The sequence below is a fragment of the Lactuca virosa genome, chromosome 9, assembly GCF_052849685.1.
Source record: "Lactuca virosa cultivar CGN04683 chromosome 9, Lactuca_virosa_CGN04683_v6, whole genome shotgun sequence".
Taxonomy (NCBI): Eukaryota; Viridiplantae; Streptophyta; class Magnoliopsida; order Asterales; family Asteraceae; genus Lactuca; species Lactuca virosa.
Genome location: NC_136434.1, coordinates 92,751,600 through 92,776,446, shown reverse-complemented (window position 1 = coordinate 92,776,446; position 24,847 = coordinate 92,751,600). Strand labels below are relative to the sequence as shown.

Here is a 24,847-nt window from a genome sequence, read left to right as displayed (position 1 = left end):
CCATCCACCGTATAAAACCTAATCATCCTTCAAGCTGGGAGTCTCATTAGGGATGGCAAAAAACCCCATACCTCCGAAACGCGCATCCGTTTTGACTGGGGAATCCCCGAGTTGACCGGGGATGGGGACGGGATGGGGAATCCCCGAATAAAAAAGTGGGAATGGGGATGAGGATGGGGATACCCCTAATCCCCGACCCTGAACCTGCCCCCGATATATATTAATATATAAAAATAATACAAAACATATATTACAGTACAATTTACAATACATAAAATTTGATCCAAGTAACATAAGTCATTAGCAATTACTTGGTTGAAATTATACGTTTTCTTTTCCTTTTATCTAATTTAAACTCATGTATAATTTTTTTCTATCTGTTTTATTTATTTTACCTCAAATATCACTATGATAATTTTTTTCATTTTATTTTTCATGTATTGATTTAAATTTGGTAGAAAATTAATTTATATTTTTTGTGCATTCTATGAATATTTTTATATTTTTGTAAATTCTTTAAACTTATGCTGGTAAAATTGAAATTTAGAGTTTTTATTTATGTAAAAGTTTTCATATTAAAAGAGGAAAAGAAATCCCCGATTCCCCGCTGGGATCCCCACCCATTGGGGATGGGGATAGAGGTTTATTTATATTCCCAGATGGAAACAAGAATAGGGATAAGGATTGCAATTAGAATTCGGGGATGGAGACTCGAGTCCATCCAGTAGTCTCCGCCCCGTTGCCATCTCTAAGTCTCATAAACAAACTTGCATTATTCTCAAAAGTAAAAGCATGTGTGAGAGGATCTTATAACAAAATTATCTAATACGCTATTCGAAAGTTTCTTTCACAATTCACATAACTAAAACTTAAAACACAAGTTATCATATAAAACACTCATTCATACTTGTTAGGTTTTTTTTTTTTTTTTATTTAAACGATTCAACAAACATAAAACTACCAAAAAAAAAAAAAAGAATTACAAACCCACCCATTTTGCTACTTATCCATCAAAACCTACATAAACTTTTAGAAAATCAACTTGTTACTTGAACATATTTAGATATATCGCGAAAATATATTACATTTAAACTCTTATTTATTTCAAAATATTCTTTGAAAGGATACCTATGAAAATCCCTAGCAAAGAATATTTTGGAAATATATACCATCAACTCTTAATTAATTAATTTACCAAAAAAAAAAAGAAAGGATTTTTTTTTTTGGTGTAAAAAAAAAAAAAAAAAAAAAAAAGCAAACAGCGATTGATTACGGACGCAGCAGTCAATTGCTTATCTCATCGTCCTATCTGCGCATCTAGCTGCCAACCGCACATCCTGATTTTAAGCTGCAACTCCGTCACCGCCGCTAAAAACCTCAAGTTCTGCACCGGCGTTAATATCTCCACCACCTTCTCCGCCGTTCTCGTCCTCAACATATCCGCGTTCGCCACAACCACCTCCATCTGCGTTCTCAACGTCTCAATCACCGATTCCATTTCATCATACTCCCCATCCACGAGCGGATTCCCTCCTCTCCTTGCAATCTCAACAATCGGCGGCGCCGCTACGCTTTCTTGAATCCTCGCCAACTCGTTATCCAATACCCTCTCATCCGCCTTCGTCTCCGCCTTCAGCCTCTCCATTCTCTCCACCTGTTCCTCACTCATATCCCCAATCGAACTACCTACAATTCGAAACGTTAATACAGGCTTGAATCCAGCAATCCAGAAGAAACTCCGTTCAAACGACGAGAACCACGGCGGAGAGAAAACTAACGACACATCATGATTCGAGATTCGAGATTTCTCCTCGTAGTACTGCTGGTAATGCGCGAGAACACGACCGATCAAATCACGGAGATGTTCCTCGTCGGAGCTATGATCAGAAGTTCGTAAATTCGATCGAAGCTCGTCCAGGTAATGTTCCTGACGAACTAACCATCCTTGGAAGAAATTCTCGAACTCTCTTACACTAGTGATGACTGTTCTTCTAGATTTTGGCGACATTTTGAGTGATTGATTGATGTCGGAAAAATCACCGGAAATATCTTGATTTGAGCGATGGAAACTTATAAGGTGGTTATGGAGTTGGATATTTTGGGTGATAATATTCGTGATCTTTCTAGAAGTTGCGTGAGTACAAGTGGAAGATGCATGCCAAAGTGACAGATGGAAAAACCCTGGTTAGAGGGAAATCAACTGTGAGTGACAACGAAGCGCGTTATTCACCACCAGCCCCTTTTTTTCAACTGGACTCTGCTTAAATAACGCTTATGGAAATGGAAACATAAAATTAGCTATTTATTTGTTATGGAGTCTCATTTTATTTTATTGTAAATTTATTATCCACTTAATTGGTTCTTAAAATAGTCCGAATTGATCAGATGAAAAATCAAGGTCGTTACTTTTGAAAAAAACCAAACTTAGGGCATAAAGAGCATAGTGAACTCATCCTCACGTATTACCAGTCATAATAGTTTATGCGAAATTTACAAAAGTTAAAAAGATTGACTTCACTAGTATAGAATAGGTTTAATAATGTTTGTAGAATAAGTTGATGGAACTTTAATATCACGTAAATATTGATGAAACTTCGTTTTTTCTTCTTTTGATGTAGTATAACAAACAGGTGGAAGATAAATACGGTTAGCACTATGTTCGGGGGCAAGATCTTCATGTACCCCCATCTCGACCATGTCCTTTCGGACTTTAACCTCTTTAGTTCTATGTTTCATCTCTAATGATAAGCATATCAAGCTCTCAAATACGTTTTTTTCTATATGCATAACATCTAGACAATGTCTAACATCCAAATGTCTCCACTAAGACAATTAAAAAAATTGACTTTTTTTTTTCCAAATAGCATCTTTATCAACACGAATTTTTTTTCCCAACACAACATTTATACTTGCAACTCGTGAAAATGCATCAAATTGTTTCCTCATCGTTCTGATCTCGATACTTCCGTCAAACTCAATAGTTTTCTTCCTAAAACAGTGACCATTCGAAATGAATCTTCGATCTCCCATATATACAGTTTTTTTGCAATTTGTTAACCATATCGAGCTTATTTGATCTTCACAAACTAGACAAGCTTTCTTACCCTTTGTTTTGTATCTTGACAATACAAAAAATTGTGGCCAACAATTGAAAGTGTTGTTTCTTATAAGTATCATATACGTCTACACCCAAACTCCAAAGAGTTTTTAAGTCATCAATCAAAGGAGACAAATATGCATCAATATCGTTACCAGGCTGTCTCGGCCCCTGAATCAACAACGATATCATAATGTATTTCTGTTTCATGCATAACCACGATGGAAGATTGTAAATGCATAAATGAACTGACCACGTACTATGACGATTGTTTATGTTCCTAAAAGGATTGTTCCTGTCTGAACTAAGCCCAAACCGTATGTTTCTCATCTCTTTTCCAAATTCAGGATATTTCTTATCAATGTTTCTCCACTGAGGTGAATCCACAACATGTCTTAGTTTTCTGTCAGTTACACGTTCTTCGGAATGCCAACAAAGTAACTTTGCTTCTTTTTCGTTTGAAAATAACCTTTTCAGTCTAGGTATAATAGGGAGATACCACAACATTTTAGCCGGTGGTCCATTTTCTGTCACATCATCGTCAACTTCATCCGAATCTTTTTTCCGTTTTATACCTCGATGCACGGCAGAAAACACAGTTATGTTTATTCTCGAACTCCTTTCTATACAACATACAATTATTTGGACATGTATGTATTATTTCAACTTCCAATCTCATCGGACACATTAGCTTTTTTGCTTGGTATGTAGAAATGGGTAATTCATTGTCTTCCGGAAGAATTTCATGTAAAAGCTCTAATAGACTTGTGAAACTTTTATCACTACATCCGTTTTTTGACTTTAAGTTAATCAACCTCAATACAACATCAAGTTTCATAAATTTGGAACCGCTATATAACGGTGTTTCTGCTTCTTCAAATAGGCCTTGTAATTTTTCTGGTTCAACATCACCCATATTAGCCTCCATGTCATCAAACATTTCATTGAAATTGTCATTGGGGTACGTCATTTGAATGGTGATCATCATCATCAACATATGAATAGTTGTTGTATGTACTATTGTTAATATGTAAATTGTTGAATGATGTGCTACAATCAAGTAGTGTTTCTTTATGTCTTGACCAACAAGTGTAATTAGGCGCAATACCATTTTACAACAAATGATACTCTATTTCTTCGATGCAATTACACGTTTTAAAGTTTGTACAAATGTTACAAGGACAACAAATCGATCCACTTCATTTTTCTACGCGATTTGCTTCGGCAATCCTAATTGTTTCACTATTAAATCACTTATATTAAAAATAACTAAATCATTGTTATTAACAATTAAATAATAATTTCATAAAAAATATAAAAAATGATTTTTAGTATTGTTATTATGTTGAACTATATTATAAGAGATAAGGTTGGAACTTGAAGTTGTTTTGCATATATAAAGTTATATGATTAAAATAGAAAAAAAAATTAATTTTTAAAAATAAATAAATCGTTATTGTTATCTATTAAATAATAATTTCATATTAAATTAAAACGTTTATATTAAATATTATCATTATGTAGAAAATACGATAATAGAGACATCTTTTTATCTATCTTAAATTTTATCATTCTGTACAACATATGATAATAGAGACAACTTTTTATCTTAAATAGTAAAAAAAATGTTTTGTATCATAAATATTACCATAATTATGTAGAAAATATGATAATAGTGACGTCTTTTATAAGGTTAAAACTTTTAATTGTATTACATACAGGGTTGTAAAACTTGGCTAACACAACCAAATACTCGGCATGTTACTTAAACTCGGTCTCCAATGGAAGCGAGTTTGCCTAACTCAGCCAGAAGACACTCGGATCCTTATTAAACTCGATCCAAATCTAAAAAATACGGTCCAAAATCATTTTCGAAATTCTGAAATTTAATTGGTCACTTGTCGACAAAGACAATCTCACCAAAGAATACACTCAACGTCCTACAAAGTTAGATGCAAGGAAGATCTCATGGCTTAGTCCCTTTGAAATATTTCACAACCTTTCCTATTTATAGAGGAGAATACATTCTCTTGTTTACTCTCACGATCAATGTGGGATGAAGACATTTTAATTAAACTAATTTTTTTGTTTGCCAATAATTTCATTTTGTTAAATAAAATATTAAATAATAAAAATAAAACGTTATCCAGAAAATTTATTGTTCAATAGTTCTATTTTTCAGTAATCTCGTAAGTTGCTATAAAAAATTAAGTTTTTATTGAATAACTTTTTGTTAAATCCTAAAATCATAAATTCAGTTAGGTACTTAATATAAAAAGTTTGTTTATATGTATTTTCATGATTCAAAATGTCATTATAAAATGAATTCATTTATAAAATATAATCGAGTATATATTTCGTGCTTTTGAATCAAAGTGATTTTTCAAACAATTATAATTTTATGTTTAGGTAGCTTTTTTTATATTTATATAACATTATGTAACTTATAATATTATTATAAACAATTTGAATAATCATGGGAGTTTCAAATGTATGTGGTGAAAGGAAAATGCTTCATTTATCGGTCCAAATTGATCAAACTCGGACCGATTCAGCTTAATATACCAAACTACATAACGTTTTTTCTATTGAAACCCGGTTTGTATATATTTTGTTTTTGAATCAAATTTATTTTTCAAACAATTATAATTTTATGATTAGGTAACTTATTTATAATATTATTAGAAACAATTTGGAAAATCATGGGAGTTTCAAATGTATGTGCTGAAAGGAAAATGCTTCCTTTATCGATCCAAATTGATCAAATTCAGACCGATTCAACTCAATATACCAAACTACATAACGGTTTTTCAACTGAAACTCTGTTTGAACCTAAAAAAATCTTGTTCAAAACTATTTTCGGGATTCTAAAACTTAAATGGACAGTTGCCAATAAAGACAATCTCACCAAAGAATACCCTCAACATCCTAAAAAGGTAGGCATAAGGAAGTTCTCATGGTTTGGTCCCTTTGAAACATTTTACAACCTTTCCTATTTATAGAAGAGGAAACGTTCTCTTGTTTACTCTCACCATCGATGTGGGATGAAGATATTGTAATAAAACACGCTTTATTGTTTATAAAACATTATTCAACTTATTTAGTAAAACACTATTTCTCTTGTTTACCCTTTCTTTATTGTTCAATAGTTCCATTTTTCTATAATCTCGTAAGTTGCTATCCAAAAAAGTAAGTTTTTATTGAATAACTTTTTGTTCAATTCTAAAATCATAAATTCTGTTAGGTACTTAATATAGAAAGTTTGTTTATATGTATTTTCAAGATTCAAAAGTTCATTATAAAAAGAATTCATTTATAAAATATAATCTGCGTATATATTTCGTGCTTTTGATCAAATCGAATTTTGAAACAATTATAATTTTATGTTTAGGTAGATGTTTTTTTATATTTATATAACATTATGTAAATTTTTTAAAATATCATTGGAAACAATTTGAAAAATCATGGGAGTTTCAAATGTATGTAGTGAAAGGAAAATGCTTCTTTTATGGTCCAAATAGATCAAACTCGGACCGATTCAACTAAATATACCAAACTACATATTTTTTTCTAGTGAAACCCGGTTTGTATATATTTCGTGCTTTTAAATCAAAGTGATTTTTCAAACAATTATAATTTTAGGTTTAGGTAGATGTTTTTTTATATTTATATAAAATTATGTAACTTATTTATAATATTATTAGAAATAATTTGAAAAATCATGGGAGTTTCAAATGATTGTTGTGAAAGGAAAATGATTCCTTTATCGGTCCAAATTGATCCAACTCCGGTTCAACTCAATATACACAACTACATAAATTTTTTTCTAACTGAAACACGGTTTAAACCTGGAAAAAATCGATTCAAAACCATTTTTGGAATTCTAAAAGTTAACTGGACACTTGCCAATATAGATAATCTCACCAAATAATACCTTCAAAATCCTACAAAGGTAGGCATGAGGAAGTTCTCATGGTTTGGTCCCTTTGAAACATTTCACAACCTTTCCTATTTATAGAAGAGGAAACATTCTCTTGTTCACTCTCACCATCGATGTGGGATGAAGACATTGTAATAAAACACCAATCTTGTTTATAGAACATTATTTAACTTATTTATAATATTATTGTAAAGAAATTGAAAAGTCATGGGAGTTTCAAATGAATGTGGTGAAAGGAAGTTAAAAAATGGGGTTTCAAATGCATGAGATTCAAGAAAAAATGTTAGCTTTATAAGTATGTATGATGCTCTATATGCTATAAACATTTTTGGATAAAAATAAATGACAATGAGTTTTATTTGTTATCATCAAATTCATGAACTTATTAAGGGTTTAACTTATGTTTTGTAGCATTTGTTTAGGATCTCGTGAAATAGGCATAATTTTAAGGGCTAATTACTAATCTATCCAAATTAAGAAAGTAATTAACCATTTTTAGCCAAAAATTAGGAATTGTCCCAAAATAGTCCACGAAACTGTAGGTTTTTAGAATCGTCTACTGTTTCGCTAATTAGTCTACTGTTTCGTGTTTAGTATAAAAAAATCATTTTGAATATATAAAACCGTAGGTTTTTTTAAAACCTACGGTTTTCTCTCTATAAAATACGGTTTCCCAAACCGTAGCTTACGGTTTTGGGTTAAATCTACCGTTTTTTTTAATGAAAACTACGGTTTTGGGTTGAAGTCTACGATTTTGGGTTAAAAAGCTACGGTTTTGTGCATTGTGGACTTGTACACCGTAGGTTTCGTAAGAAACCTACGTTTTTTTTTTTCGGTTTTTTTCAAAAAAAAAAAAGTTATCCCCATATACAAAAACTACTCCTAATCAACAATACGGTAAAATTTTGATTAAAAATGGACGTATCTCGTTGTTCTTCGGGTGCTCTATTGAGAGAAAATAGTAGACAATGGAAGAAAAAAATAAGGAAAAAGTAACCTAACTGAAAAATAAGACATTATATATTATGGGCCAATGGGCCACAAAACAGTAGACGGGCCACAAAAGAGTAGTTCATTGCGACGAAATAGTAGTTTTCGAAGGTTGACCGTAGTCAAACATCGATGACCGTAGTCAACCCTAACCTATCTACTATTTCGTTGGCTAGTTTTGGCTAATGTGTTTTTTTTGGCTAATTTTAGATAGATAATTAATATATTTGGCTAGATTAGTATTTTCCCGTGATTTTAAAATTGAATGAGGCCATGTGGCTTGGTGATCGAATTTGTGACATGTATATGTATTATTTTTTGTGATTATTGAGCTATACTTTTCCAGACTTACTGTTATTCTTAGTCAAAAAAGAATATTCTAGATAGAACACTAACATGCAAGTTGCAACCCAAAAAGGGTGGGATGTGTCATTAGTCCTTACTTACGAAGGACAAAGGGCGTACAACATTATTGACCAAGTGCCATTTTACGTTTTTTTTAATTAGTCCCACAAATACTGAATCTGCAATACGAATTATTATTATAAATAGAAGAGTACAACATTTTTGACCAAGTGCCATTTCACGTTTTTTTTAATTAGTCCCACAAAATACTGGAATCTGCAATACGAATTATTATTATAAATAGAAGGAAATATGCAGATAAATTTCATTATTTTGAAATTTTTTTTGATAAGTCTAAATCTTTTTTTTTTAACAAAAAAGTATCGATTACTTAATTTTATACGATAATCAGTCATTTACAGTTAAAATAAAAGTAAGGACTTTCTCGTTAATTTAAACAAAATATTAAATATTCAAGACTTTTTTGTTAAAAAAAATACTTTATCAAAAAATTTCCTAAAATAATGAGATTTTTCTATTTTTTTTTCCTAAATAGAAATAAATGTTTTAAGTATTTGATACAAGTTTTTAAACTTATTATATTCATACTTTGTTGTATCAAATAATATTCAACAAAGATCGTATCATATAAATAAGAAAACACTACAAGAATATCGAGTTTTAGTGGCAACATATGACGCTGCAAAAGGTGAAGAATGTTGTATCACATAGTCTTCAACAAAGATCATATCATATAAATAAGAAAAAACTACAAGAATATCGACTTTTAGTGACGATACATTTCGCTGCAAAAGGTGAACAATGTCGTCGTTAATACATTTAGCATATTTTTTATTTATAGCATCCTACTTTTCCTTTTTTTTTGTTATTTATGGCATTAGATTTTGATTTAATTTTTCTATTATAACAATGTAATTTAAATATTATATTATTTTTTTCTATTATAACATTATACATTTTTATTTTTTTATTTTTTTTCCTATTATAGCATTGTACTTTTAGTATTGTACTTTACATATTTTATAGTTTTTTTTTGTGAATTATAGTATTGTACTTTACAAAGTAAGGCCATGATATATATATATATATATATATATATATATATATATATATATATATATATATACACACATTATACACACATACATTCCAAATTGCATACAAATACATACATATACATACATAATTTTCTATTTCCATATATATATATATATATATATATATTATACATACATTTACATTATACATACATAATACACATATACAAAAACATATATATATATATATATATATATATATATATATATATATATATATATATATATATATATATATGGGAAAATGACATAAAAGCCCTTAAGTTTTCACAAAAATGTCGGTTTTACCCTTGGACGTGTTTTATGTCCAGTAAAGCCCGAAGTTTTGTTTAATTTGTTCATTTTTACCCTTGTAGCCGGTTTCCAGGTAACCTACCGGTTACCTAGGTTACCTACCGGTTACCTAGGTTACCTAATGCCAGTAAAGCCCATGGATATTCAAAAATGTTCTGATTTACCCTTAAGTTTTTCAAAAATGTTCGAATTTACCCTTACCTTGATTGTTGTTATTATTATTATTATTATTATTATTATTATTATTATTATTATTATTATTATTAATTGTATAAAAATATTTTATACATACATTTTTAAATGTATAAAAATATTTCATACGTTTTTAATACATTTTTATACATATTATTATTATTATTATTATTATTATTGTTATTATTATTATTAATACATTTTTAAATGTATAAAAATATTTTATACACACATTTTTAAATGTATAAAAATATTTTATACACACATTTTTAAATGTATAAAAATATTTTTACTAATATAAATATATTTTTAAAAATATATATACTTGTATTTAATATTTATATATACATTTGAAAGCCCATGTATTCCTATAGAAATGTATTTATATATTAAAAATGTATTTATTTGTATTTAGTAGGTATAAGTATAAATATATATTTATTTCATATAAAAATATATTATATACATATAAATATAAAAATATGTATTTATATGGTTTATATTATATAAAAGATATAATTATATGTATTTGTACATATTACCAAGTATAAATATGTATTTATTATCAAACATCATACTAAATTGATAAGCAAAATAAATATTCATTAATTAAAAACATAACGTAACAATTATAAAACCCTCGTAACTATAAAACCTCAATAAAAACACTCGATTACAGATAAGATTTAGTATAAAATTTGAGAAAACCTCTATTATTCAACTATATTAGGTTAATAGTTAGTAGATAACAATAAATGATCAACAAATAACACTCGTAAATGGAAAATATACAAAATATAATTCAAAAAAACCTCGACAAAAACACTTGATCACTGTAAAAATTAAGTATTATCAACTTAAAATCATTCATTAACTGTTTTTATCTCAAAAATTGATAACGAAATGTCAAATACAAGTGTAAACTTCATTTATGATTGTTGTAAGTTCACAAAAAAGATCACGAAATGCATCAATTTTTATATTGATCTGAAGCATTTGTTTTTGTAAAATCAGTCATTGACGACATTTTTTACTTTATCAAGCTTTTTCTGTTCGATTCAACAATTATAGATGAAGATTTAGGGTTTTCAAATGTATATAAATACTAAATACAAGTACATATATTTTTAAAAATATATTTATATTAGTAAAAATATTTTTATACATTTAAAAATGTGTGTATAAAATATTTTTATACATTTAAAAATGTATTAAAATGTATAAAATATTTTTATACATTTAAAAATGTATGTATAAAATATTTTTATACAATTAAAAATGTATTAATAATAATAATAATAATAACAATAATAACAACAACAATCAATGTAAGGGTAAATCCGAACATTTTTGAAAAACTTAAGGGTAAATCTAAACATTTTTGAAAATTCAAGGGCTTTAATGGCATTAGGTAACCGGTAGGTTACCTGGAAACCGGCTACAAGGGTAAAAATGAACAAATTAAACAAAATTCCGGGCTTTACTGGACATAAAACACGTCCAAGGGTAAAACCGATATTTTTGTGAAAACTTAAGAGCTTTTATGTCATTTTCCCTATATATATATAATTGTCTTTTTTTTCCATATATGCATTATACATATAAATGCACATACAAATATACATATACATACACAAAATATACATTATACATATAAAAAAAATAAAACATGTTATATAGAACCTGTGGTGTCGTAATCCGACGGAGAAGGGTATTGGTGGCAATACTCTGACAGCATAATCGATATTTTGACATAAAGCTAGAAATTTCGGCAGGGAGCAGCAGTTCATACAGATAACTGGTAAAATTCGACAAAATCGACGAGTTTGTTCATTGGGGACCATAGAAGTAATACAAAAAAGAAAAAGAAAAAAGATGGAGGTTTCACGCGGATTGGTCACCTGTCATTGTCGATACTATCGTGGAGGTGATGAGGTACCTCGTGTCCAGAGTATTGATAGGTTGTCGATTGTGGCCTTTGTTGGTAAAAATTCGACGAAATCGACGGAAGGGTAGTAATTTCGTCAAACTGTTGATAGAGAAAAAAGAACATAAAAGAGGGAAGGAATGAACATGGAGGGTTATTATATGTGACACGTATTAGCGGCGACGGGTTATTAATAGCAGCGACAACTTTGGAGGGAATTGTTGGCGGTCTTTTTTTTCAAGTATTACCGGCGACACCCGTCGCCGGTATTGGGGTCACCGCTATTGTTGTGTGCTTATCTTGGTTTTGACCGTTTGATTAGGCACAAAATCGAAAAATAAGGTTTAACCCCAGAGATTCACACAGATCGGGTCTGATGAGCTAAACAGCGACAAATACTATTAGAGGCGACACCTAACGCTAATGTTGGGTGTTGCTGCTCATAGTGGTTGTTGACGCTAATGATATCGCCACAAAAGCCCGATATTCTTATAGTGAAAGTTATAATTGTATGGTATGTCGGGCAGCTATGATGCATCAAGATATATATATATATATATATATATATATATATATATATATATATATATATATATATATATATATATATATATATATATATAGGTTTAAATGTGGATTGACATCTATTGTGCGGACGTGTGGACAGTGTTATTATGTGAGAATGATAAAGAAAATATGTTGTTTGGTAATGTGAATACGTTCAATCTTACATAATTATTGTCATTATCACACATTCTCACTAATTAAATCGTCTATAAGGTTATTATAGACTTTTTATTATTATTCTCATTCTGTCATAATGTTGTCAGAATGTTTATTGAGTCGTATTCTGTAAGAATGAAAATAAGTAAAAAACGATGCGTGAGAACAAAAATAAATAAGAATTAGTGAGAATGCATGAAAATGACGATAGTTGTGTAAGGTTGAACGTATTCACATTAGCAAACAACATATTCTCTTAGTATTTCTCATAGAGAATAGCATTGTCCACACGTCCGCACAATAGTTGTCCATCCATATTATAACCTAGCCCTATATATATATATATATATATATATATATATATATATATATATATATATATATATATATATATATATATATATATATATATATATATATATACTAGGTTACAACCCGTGGAATCTACTGTGACAAAGTAAAAAAATATTGAAACTTCAAAATTATGATCATTAATCATACATTTGTAAACAAAGATTTATTTGTAAACTTAGATGTTTTATCAATAACAGGTGAAGTGAATAAATTTTTTTTCTGGCGAATAAATTCCTTTATCGATTAGTTTCCTTTCGGCGGATAGTAAATAGTTAATTTTTTTGAAGCATTTCGTATTCCAAAGAGCATTAAAACAGGATATATATTTTTATTAAAAATTGGAAATGTAATTAATCGCTTGACACATTTGTTTAACTATTATATTCATGATTAAACATTTATTTGTCAATTTTCAACTTCGACCACTGTTGTATACTCGTGTATGTTAAAGAGTTTCCCAAGAAATATAAGCCAATAAATATATGTTTTCTCAAAATACATATTAATGTAAAGTTTATTTTAAAATGTCTGCAAAATTTATAAAGTAACAATCAATTTAATGTTTTTATTTAAAATATTATCCCACTAACCCTCCAAAATTTACAAAGTAACAATTAATTTAATGTTTTTATATACAAATATTATCCCACAAACCCACCGAATATAACGTAATTACTTAATAAATTAACATTTTTAATGTGTATCTTTTTAGTTCTTCCATTTTTTATGTTAGTGTTTCATTATTCATCATACTTGATATACTTTAAATAAACTTACAAGTTATCATTAAAACATCAAAATAAACAAAATATGAAGTATTACATTTAATATTTATTTACAATTTTTTTTAAAAATTGTTTTTGTTAATTAGAGTTTTGAATAAGTAAATTGTAAATGTAAACAATTTGAAGTTGCAATATAAAATTTGTTGGTTCCTCCTGACCACCAATTACTAGCGAATTATTTCTAATATTCAAATAAAAAAAATTACTTTTAACAATAATAAGGTGAAAACTCGTGTACCACAACGGTTAACAAAATAAAATAATATAAACGATAATAAAAATATACTCACTAATTAACTATTAGCATTAAACCTTGCTCATAAGAAATATTTTAACTATTAGGATTAAGCCTTTCTTATAAGATAAATTTACACGCTAAAACATGTTGCTTACAACAATAACTGAAGTATATCATCATTATTATTATTGCTATTACAATTTTTATTTTTATTATAGTATTTCAATATTAATTTAGAAACACCAATTTTACGACCAAGTATAACATAAACACAGTTTTTATTCTTATCATTTGGGTCAAAGAACACCCCATGGCCCCATAAGTGACTTTCCTACAGATCTACACTCCAATAGTCCAAAATAGATTACTGACATGTCGGTACCGGCTAACCATGCATCTCGTGTTAATGTTGTTGTTGTTGATCTAAAGAGACAACCGACCATAAAAGAAACACCAAGTTATGCCTTTAATTGATTTTTTTTTCTTTGACCACGCATTTTAGGATCTAATTTAAACCCAAAAAAATATAATAGAAACTTGGAAGTTAATTAAAAAATAACCAATTCTCAGCAGATAAATTCCTAAATGTAGGAGATTTCCAACTTGATGACCACTTAGGCAAAAATATAAGAGCAAAAGATTTAATTGGGTAATCAACATAATAAATCAACTTCAAAATCTTTAGTATAAGAGCAATTACAAAGGTCAGGTGCATCCCGTAATTAACTAGATGAACATATCTACAACAATAGCCAAGAATCTTATGCAATATATTAAAATGAACCAAAACTCTTGCTTCCAAAAAGTAAAAATCGAACAGATCTTTACGTTTGTAGATGAATACTTCATAGCTACCCAACCAAATGTCTTGAATAGAGGTGCTGTTTTTGAATGAAGTGCTTTCAAAAAATGAAAAAAAAAACAAAAAAAAAGATGCAAAAAGATGAAAATACAAATAAGTAGTCAAAAATCGACTTGTATTTGGAAGATTATGTAAAAAAAGAATATAATCATTCATTTTTAAAAGAAAAACGATAATGTATAAAAATTTAAAGGTTGATTTATAGTTTAAAAGGTGTAATTTTGGATTATTTTTAAATCCATTCAACTAAATATAGACCTACACACACATACACACACACACACACACACACATATATATATATATATATATATATATATATATATATATATATATATATACTTTTCAACTTACACGTTCCAATATAAATTTAAAGGTTGAAGGCATACCCAGGAAAACTTTTAAAATGACATGAAAAGATTAAATACAAGATATAGCAATGTACTGTCATCATAAACCAAACAACTTTCATCAAAGTGCATTTTAGGTATTACACTAACAATCAAACATTGCAGGTTTCATGATATGAAGTAGAAACCTTGTTTGAGTAAATGAATCTTTAACAGGAAAGCCAAATGATTTGTCCACAATATCAGACATGCCAGAAGAATCACCACCTTTTATCTGAGACTGTTGATTGAAACATGAGAAGAATTTGAATGCAATTAGAAATGTGTAGAAGCGAAGTGTCTTGAAATTAAAGTAAATTGTGGAACCTTGATACCTTATTTTACTGACTGGGAATCAATTAAAACACAATCAATGAACATTTACAGACCTAATATTCAAGCATGTAAAATCAAAAAACAATAAAACAGATGCGTATTTATAGATTTAAACATTTACATACCTAAAATCCAAACCTGGGAAATAATAAAAAAATCATAAAATCGATGAGAAGGAGCCCCACCTATCGATGAATGATGTTTCACCGATCAACGACGTCGCTCCCCACCTAAAAGGAGTCCTGTTAAAACTCCTTTTGTTATCATCGTCATCCAGAAGAATCCCTAAGCTATCGACCGCACCCCGACGAATACGGTATATCTCTGAAATCCAGTTGTTTGGCCGTCTGTTGCTTCCGATAGAATGAAAACCCCAACTTTAAATTCCAAACAAAATTGAAAATTATAGAAAATGAAGAACGATGAGTATTTAAAGATGGTTGGAGTTGTAGATGCTAGATGATCACCCATGGCACCAGAAGCTTGATTGAAACACACAGATAGGGAGATTGATGTTGGGATTTTAAATGGTAGTGGTCGGAGTCACTGGATTTTAAATAGCAAAATTGGTTTTCACTTGACCTCAAAAGTTACTAATAAACTTACAAAACTCACTCAAGCAAATGATCGAACACTCTGTGGGCAATTGAACATTCAATGAATTATAAACTTTAGGTTCATCTGTTCAGTTTGACAATCATACAACTCCTAGAGGGACATGCGTTGTAGCCTGTAGGCACAAACTGCATCAAAACACCAACATAAGATCGATCTTATCGCAAAAAATAAAACATGTAGAAGAAACACAGACTAAAATGTTAAGCAAAAATCAGGTTAATATCTTGGAGTACATACTAATGGAATTTGTTAAGCCAAAAAAACGTTAAAAGAAACGAATACATGCCTTCGATGATGAACTTCAGATTCAATGATGAGTAACACTACGATGCTCATGATTTGGTACTATGGAAACCAAACACTGATGCATCAGTTACATCCTAACCATAGAGAAATAAATAAAATATATATACCTCAAAATCAAAATGATGATCGTCTTCTCCACATGCTTTGATAACTTCTGAACATTCTCCGACCATTATAAAATCTATCTGCTCTTCATTCCAAGATGGTTTAAAACACCTAAAATATATGAAGTCAGGAAGACGGTCTACAAAATCGAATCAAAATTGGAGTTCCTGATTTTTTTTGATGTGATAAATTATTGCTTATTTCATGCCTCTTTCGTATCAAACTAAAATTAATCAAAAGAAGAATTCAAATTTCTCCAAAAAATCAGGAAAGTAGATTATGGAATTACCTTATTAGAAGGAACAGGTTATATCCTCGATTGCAAGGGCAAAGCTGGAAATTCACATTGATGTTTAGAGCGGGAAAATTCAATGGGAGCGTGCTTAGCAATTGTCATGTAGCATAAATGTACTTATTTATTAGATTAGGGGATATATATATATATATATATATATATATATATATATATATATATATATATATATATATATATATACACTTTAAGAAAACCTAGTCATGTATTAATATCAAGGGTGAATAGTGAAAAATAAGAAAGGACTTCTTTTTCAAAATGTAGACGATGTATTTTTTTTATTTAAAATATGTTTTGCTCATAACTTGAATATATTTATATTTTTTTAAATCTTTTTTCGATAATAACAATATATTTTAATTTTATATATAACAACAAAATATTTATATTTTCTTTCTATAGGAGTGCACTTGTATTTTGCGACTAATCCTTCCTAATAAAGCAAAATCTTTTTGTCATATGTCCTCTTCTCCTTCATTTGGACACATGACATTTTCTAGAATTTTTCAATTTTCTATTTTCCACTTGTCATTTTATTGTATTTTTCATTTTATTAAATTAAAATTCACATTTAATATGTAAGGTAATATATATGTAAGGTATTTATTAGAAAAGGTTTATATATGTAATGTATTCAATGTATTAAAGCCTCATTAATTTTAATAATTTAAATTTTTTCTCATTTTTCTTATAAATTCAAACTTCTCAAATTGTCAAAATTTCATATTTAATTTTTTTTAAATAAATCTATGTAATACATGGGTCTCACACCTAGTATAAGTGTAGCATTCAGTTTTAAGGTACATGATTTCGAGGTTTTCTTTAGCATTTGGATGAAGTCACGACGTGAGTAATGTCTCCACGTCGTGAGCTAGGGTTGACTTGTTGACCTGCATTCCTTGTTGCTCACGACGTGAGAGCGGTCTGATGACCAAAACCCTAATTTTTCGGTATTTAATGGAATAAGAGGGCTAGGGTTGTCCACCCTCATCCCCCCTCACACTTTAAGCCTCCAGAAACTCCTTATATCAATCATCGTTGAGGCCATTAGTCATTTTTGGTGCGTTTTATAGCTTGAAGAATGAGAGAAGAAGAGGAAAGAAGTGCTCTAGTGGTGGAGTGGGAAAAGTGTCATCATCATCATCATCATCATCATCTCTTCTTGTTGTTGGACCATTGTAAGTATCAAAGGTTCAATTTTTTATTGCATATTAAGGATAGATCTAGGGTTTTGTCCATACTTCTTTATGTTAAGCATGCTTGAGTAAAGTAAATCTATAAAGTTAGCAACTTTATGGATTCTAACGGTTCCTTGATCATCATATTGTCCAGATCTGGAAGTTGGTGTGGTATAAGAGCCATTGAAACATTCCAAAAATCATGACCAAAAATTTCATTTTAAATCATTAAATAAAACCTTAGTTATCAAATCATTTCATCAAAGCATAGTCAAAATATCTCAAAAAATTATTATCAGAGTAAACATCCCAGGCTAAATCATCTTGGTGTGTGTAATGCAGTCATCCCGAGCTATTCTCTCTGCAACTGAAAATACCTGAAACCAAAACTAAAAACCGTAAACACGAAGCTTAGTGAGTTCCCCATACTACCACATACCATACACATAACCACATATACTGGGCACCCGCCCTACATCGGGCCCCGCCCGGCATCGGACAGTGTCCGGAATCAGGCCCCGCCTGACATCGAGCCCTGCTCGGTATACAAATTTGTTTCTCTTAGGCCCCGCCTGTCTCTGGGCCCCACCCGCTATACGCATACAATAATATCACATAATCATACTAGCACATAAAGAAACATACTCTAGATGTATTCCTGTCCTAAGGCCTCACCTATCTTGGGCCCCGCCCCTGTCCTGCTACTGATAAGTCATGGAACCCCGTCCACACTCCTGCTGATAGTGAGATACGGGCCCCCTACTCTGCTAATAATGAGATGTAGAACCCCGTCCACACTCAGCTAGTGATGAGATACGAGACCTCGCCCACACTCACCTCCCTACCAAGCACATACAAGTATCACGCAGACAACAAGTATAATCTAACATGCAAACATTCCTCGGGCACCGCGCATCATAGGACCTTGGTCCGGAAGAACATACTATCGTACAATACCTAGGGCTAACCCTCGGGTCTTCCTACCATACATAAACTAAATGGGCCGGCATTATGGCCGTAGACCCATGCAAACAGTGAGGAGACTCACCTCACAAGCTGACTGCCGAATCCCGCGAATAAACCTCTCGCTGCTAGCTGACAGATCCCTGAACTGCTGCTCTCTCAACTCCCCGAGCTACCGATCATCATATAACTTAGATAATTCTGGGATTCTTATAACTTAACCATAAGTCCTCACTGGGGTAGAAGACCATTCCACCCCTCACATACTCTTGTCTAAATGCCTTCAAACTAGGTCAACCTTGGTCAAAGTCAAAGTCAACGCACAGAGTTGACTCAACTCGTCGAGTCACCCCCCTGACTCGCCAAGTTCCCTTGCTACTCATAGTCGCGAAAAGACGAACTAACTCGTCGAGTCCCTTCACAGACTCGTCGAGTTCCTCCTGTACAGAATCGGGACAAACCAACTCAACTCGTCGAGTCCCTCCATGGACTCGCCGAGTTCCTAGTCCGTTTGGGCCTTCTTAATGAATTAAGCCCCTACTCTTTAGATCTAAGCTTCATACTTCTCATATACACTTAAAATGTCCTTTTAAGGGTAAAGTTTCCAGCTTTACCCGTTAATACTCTCACTTAATGGCTATAGCTCAAACCCTAGTCCTTTAAGACTTAGATCTTGATCCAAACATCAACAACACTCTAAACCAAGGCATATAAACTGAGATATGGGCTCTAGATACTACAAAACACGTAAAGCTTCCACCTTTTTCCTTCATGCATGGCCTTTTGGAGCTTAAAAGGCCAAAACAACCATCTATAACTTGCATGGGGCTTCAATGGCCATAAAGTTTGCACCTTTATGCCATGAAAGCTCTCCAAGGATCTAGATCTGGAAAGATGTACACTTGGGACGTCCATTTCCCAAGGATCAAGCTCATTGGACCAAAAACCCACTAAAGAGGTAAGAAAGGAGATCTAAGTGATTAGTGAGCAAGGTTGAGACTTTCTTACCCAGAAATGATGAGAAAGGCGAGGTGTTTCTGGATCCACTAGCTTCTTCTTGATTCCCCAAGCTTCTCTTTCCTCCCCAAGCTTCAACACTCACAAGATCACTCAAAAATGGCTCACTGTGGTATTAGGGTTCGAGATCTAGGGTTTAGACAATGGAGGCTGGAAATGAGGCTGAAAGGTGGGCAATAGGATGCTTAAATAGGGTACAAAAACTCGGATTTAGGGTTTCCCAAACCCAGACCAACTTGTCTAGTTGGTCCCTCCAACTCATCGAGTAGGTTTCCCAACCCGCGTCCCAAATCTATTCCTACTCGTCGAGTTCTCCTTATTTGACTCGACGAGTTACCTTTTGATTTGGGTTTTTTTTTTCTTTCCTTAATTGGCCTTCTGGATTTCGGGTGTTACAACTCTCCCCACTTAAACTAGACTTCGTCCTCGAAGTCACCTGCCCCGAAAACGTCTCACAACAATCATATACGGTGCATAACCTTGTCTGCTTGGTCCAATCCTCAGAAGGATCGCTTCACTTAGCCCTCCATCCTGTTTTCTGAGCGAAATGCTACTCCCTGGAGGTAAAATCTTGAGACCACTTTAATCACTATAATTCCTGGGTACACTGCTCTCACCACTGCCGACAATCCTTTATGTACTCCTCGAGTACTTATACGTGGCATCATAAGGGGTACAATCATTACCCTACGCAGTCAAAGGGTTTCCCAAGGCAACTGTACATAAGCAACAAAACCTTTTCCTATCTCTATGAAGGATAAATCCTCTCCCATAACTGAAATCCCAGCCACTCCCAGTGCCGGTCATTACGCCATTACCCACTGAATGATTCCACTTACTATGTCCAGATGCTGAACACCCAGCTCAACGTGTGAATCAGATAATCCTACGAGTAAAAGATTCGTCCCTGCAACGGTTAGACTCAGACGAGAGCTGCGCAACAGAGTCAAATTATTTACTTTGAGATTATTTAATCCCGTTGTGAGTGACTTAGCATATCTCGGTCAATTGGCTGCTCCACATAAGAATTCTCTTATCACTACCTGTCTGAAGATCCTGCTGCCTCTTACCCACTTTCCAACCGATCCGAGACCTCCCAGTTCCCAACTTAACTGCCAATTATCTGAAATACCGGATTCTCACCCGGTTGCCGAACTAAATAACACCCTCTTAGTCGCTCCCTGCGACCTCCGAAGAAAAACTCCGGCTATCGAAAACTGCTCTATTTACATTTCCACTTCTGGCTCTATAGTCTTGGGATCTCCGATCCCCTACCTTGACCCTACGGTCTCTGCCAGGTCCTACCTGCCTTGCTATGATCGCACGGACCTCGCCCACGGGTCTCACCCGAACCATACTACGAAGTGGTATTGCTCTCAGGTCTTACCTATCTAGGGATACGCATGTACAACTCCACATCAAATCCTATCTACCTATCATTTCCTGATTCTGATCATGCTGACTAGGGGATATGGGCCTCGCCCACACTCTGCTGACTAGAAGATACGGGCCCCCGCCCACACTCTGCTAACTAGGAGATACGGGCCCCCGCCCACACTCTGCTAACTGGCTGCTAATGAATGTTGCGGCTAACCCACAGTCTTACAACATTTTCCACGTTGTCTGACTGTTAGTGAATGCTACGGAAATCCCGCAGTCTTACAACACTTTCCACGCTGTCTGGCTGCTAGTGATTGCTACGGCTATCCCGTAGTCTTACAACACTTTCCACGTTGTCTGGCTGCTAGTGAATTCTACGGCTATCCCGCAGTCTTACAACACTCATCCTAAATCCACACTTCCTTCTGTTCCTGAACCCTTGGAGAACTCTCCCCCACTTTGGTTCAACTAACATCTTATAGCACATCAGGCTGGAAGGATCCCCAATCCTTCGTATCATCCAGTGATCAATATTGCTGGCAACCCACGCTTACCACTGTTAATGTTCCCAAACTAACCGACACTAAAGCAGTAAGGCCCTTGAAGACTGTCGGGACACTTCCCGGGGTCCCTTCACACTTGCTACAACTATCGCATCCTGAGAATCCACCTTACACGGAGACGTCCCCACACTACTACCCTAAGACCCATGGTATGCAGATGGCATATAATTCGAACATAAGCAGGAAGCATAATTCCAAGATACAACTACTCATATGGATGCAAGAAAATAGCAATAAAATCATAAATAAAAACTGACAGATAGGAAAAAGTTACACACCTGCAACATCGGAAGCTGATCGTGTCTCCTCTGTAGTCATCTGGAAAGCCCTGCTCCTCGCTGCAGGCGCCTCTGCCCGGCCCTGACGGCCGTCGGTGATCCTCAACGTCGCAGGGTCAGGTGCAATCACCTGTCCTGCCGCTGTCAAACTCGGACATTAGGCCTTCTTGTGGCCCCGCTGACTGCAATGGAAGCAGATCAGATCCGATACTTGGGTGGTGACAGCAGTACAATCCCTGCTATAATGCCCGATCCGACCGCACTTTAAGCAGCCAGAATCACCACCACTACCACTCCTACACGCACCCTCGTGTGTCCTACCGCACTTGCCACAGTGGCTACGGTCCTGATGACCTTTCGATCTAGAATCTGATACCTTGGGCCTCTTTCCCGAACCTACAGATGTCTGCACCTCATCTGGTTTCCTCTTCCTTTCTGCCTCTAAGTCGATCTCCCTCTCCCTGTCTCGAGCGATCATATCCTCCAGCGTCTAGCAGTTGGACCGACTCACAAACTGTCTAATGTCGCTCCTCAGCATCTCATGGTATCGAGTCTTCTTCATTTCCTCGTCCGCTACATACTGCAGAACAAGAGAGGTCCCTCTCTCTGAACTTAGCGATGGTCTCAGTCACCGTCTCTGTAGTCTGCTGGAAATCCTGAAACTCCCGTGCTAACTGATGCACCTCAATAACTGGTGCAAACTCGACCCTTAACCTGGCCGAGAAGTCACTCCATCTCATCGCGTCCAACACGACATCATCTCTAATGGCATGTCCAACCTCCTCTCACCAATCAAGTGATCTGTCCTTCAAAAGAATGGAGGGGAGTCGGACCTTGTCCCCTTCGGGACACCGGCTAGTACGAAAAGCGTTGGCGACATCTGCCAACCATCGGCTGCTAGCAATGGGGTCCTTAGCCCCTTGATAGTCTGGAGCTCCGCATGCTCTAAACTCCCTGAATGTCAATGTGTGCGCCCCTAACATGGTCGCCATCTCGATGCGGAACGCACCCAACCTCTCGTCCAAAATCTCCAGAATGCCCTCCTTGACCGTACAGAAGATCACAGGAGTCTGGTCCATAATATTGCGCATAATCTCAGCTGAAATAAACTCTCTCATCTGGTCATCCAGCTGCCCGGCACCAGAGCCCGAGCCTGAGCCCTCACCGGCACCTGAACTGCCAACTGGTCTGGTACGTAGCATCACCATGCTGCAACATATCATAATAACCATCAAAATACTCATCATAACTAGAGGGATCATACACACGCTACAAGTTTCCTAGTTTTATCTCAGCCATCCTTGACTCGAGTACGGATTCTCTGCTTTTAGTAGTATGGGCCCATACTACCTTCCACATCTATCTGTACTTTCCTCAAGAATTTCCTCGACTCCACCAAGTCGCTTTCACTACTACTATTGCTCCCAACATTACTCGCATCTTAGGCTTGCCCTAAGGTAATCACCAACCCATTCTCAGCCATCAGCTGCATAAGAAGTCCTTGTTATCTCCCCCTAACTAGCTCGCAAATACCATTACATATCGTTAAGACAAGATAATTCTTCGAATGAGAGATCCTACCCTACAACGGTTGGACTCAAACAAGAGCTGCGAAATATAGCTAGACCTAACCTTCTGAAATTATTTAGTCCTTGAAATATGTAACTTAACATATTCGTTTACTAGTTAGTAAAAGATAACTAAGACTCCTAAAAGCACAAAGCAAGCAGCATTCGAGCATCGAGTAAACATAATCAAGCATATCCTAATCATGCAATCATATCACTGACTAATCTGCACTAGCATGCAATTCATAAAGATGATACACATATAGCAGGAACATAAGGCATCATTCCTAGATCCTTAGCCCTAATCTAACATGCAGTATCATAACATAAAATTGTATGGGTAAATTGAGAGAACTTACTTGAGATCGGTTGATTGCATGCACCACACCCTTTTCTTTTTTCAAAATTATTTTCTCTTTTCAAAGTTCTTTTTATAAACGCTTTAATTAACTATTAATTAAATTAAACTCAAACCATATATTTATGGATTAATAATACTCTTTTAATTAAACGCTTTAATTAACTATTAATAAAGTCCATAAGAGTTAATTGAATTATTCAATAAAAACATCATAATTCCAATTATTAAATTCAAAATTAAAACCATTTAATTAATTGTTTAAATTATGAACCCAAGACTTTTAGAATTCAATTCTTTTTTTTTATCATAAAAAAAACTTTTTCCAAATTCCAAAACTTGAGGGCAAGTTTTGTAGCTCTTGAAAACTTTTGGATTCCATAACTTATGGAGTTAAATACTTGTTTTATGATGAAACTTTTCATGTTCCATAACTTAAGAACAAGTTATGGAATTCTTTAAAACATTAAGACCAAGTTTTGTAACTCCATAAAAAACTTTGAATCAATTTTTTTAAAAACCTTTTCATATCCATAACTTATGGAGGTTTCAAAAAACTCTTTAGATCAAACTTTTAAAACTAATAAAATAATCATATCATTTTATATTT

General features: G+C 33.2%; 1 protein-coding gene and 1 pseudogene across 1 annotated transcript; both read right to left on the bottom strand.

The window, feature by feature from the left end:
- Positions 1-968: 968 nt before the first annotated feature.
- Positions 969-2,245, bottom strand: LOC145135990 (protein ZW2 pseudogene; annotated as a pseudogene).
- Positions 2,246-2,517: 272 nt separating this feature from the next.
- LOC145139543 (uncharacterized) lies at positions 2,518-4,067 on the bottom strand. The gene is made up of 3 exons (XM_079073334.1): positions 3,734-4,067; positions 3,182-3,672; positions 2,518-2,823 (listed from the first exon to the last, which is right to left on the bottom strand). The coding sequence occupies exons 1-3, from the start codon at positions 4,065-4,067 to the stop codon at positions 2,518-2,520; spliced, it is 1,131 nt and encodes a 376-aa protein (XP_078929460.1).
- Between the last annotated feature and the right edge of the window lie 20,780 nt (positions 4,068-24,847).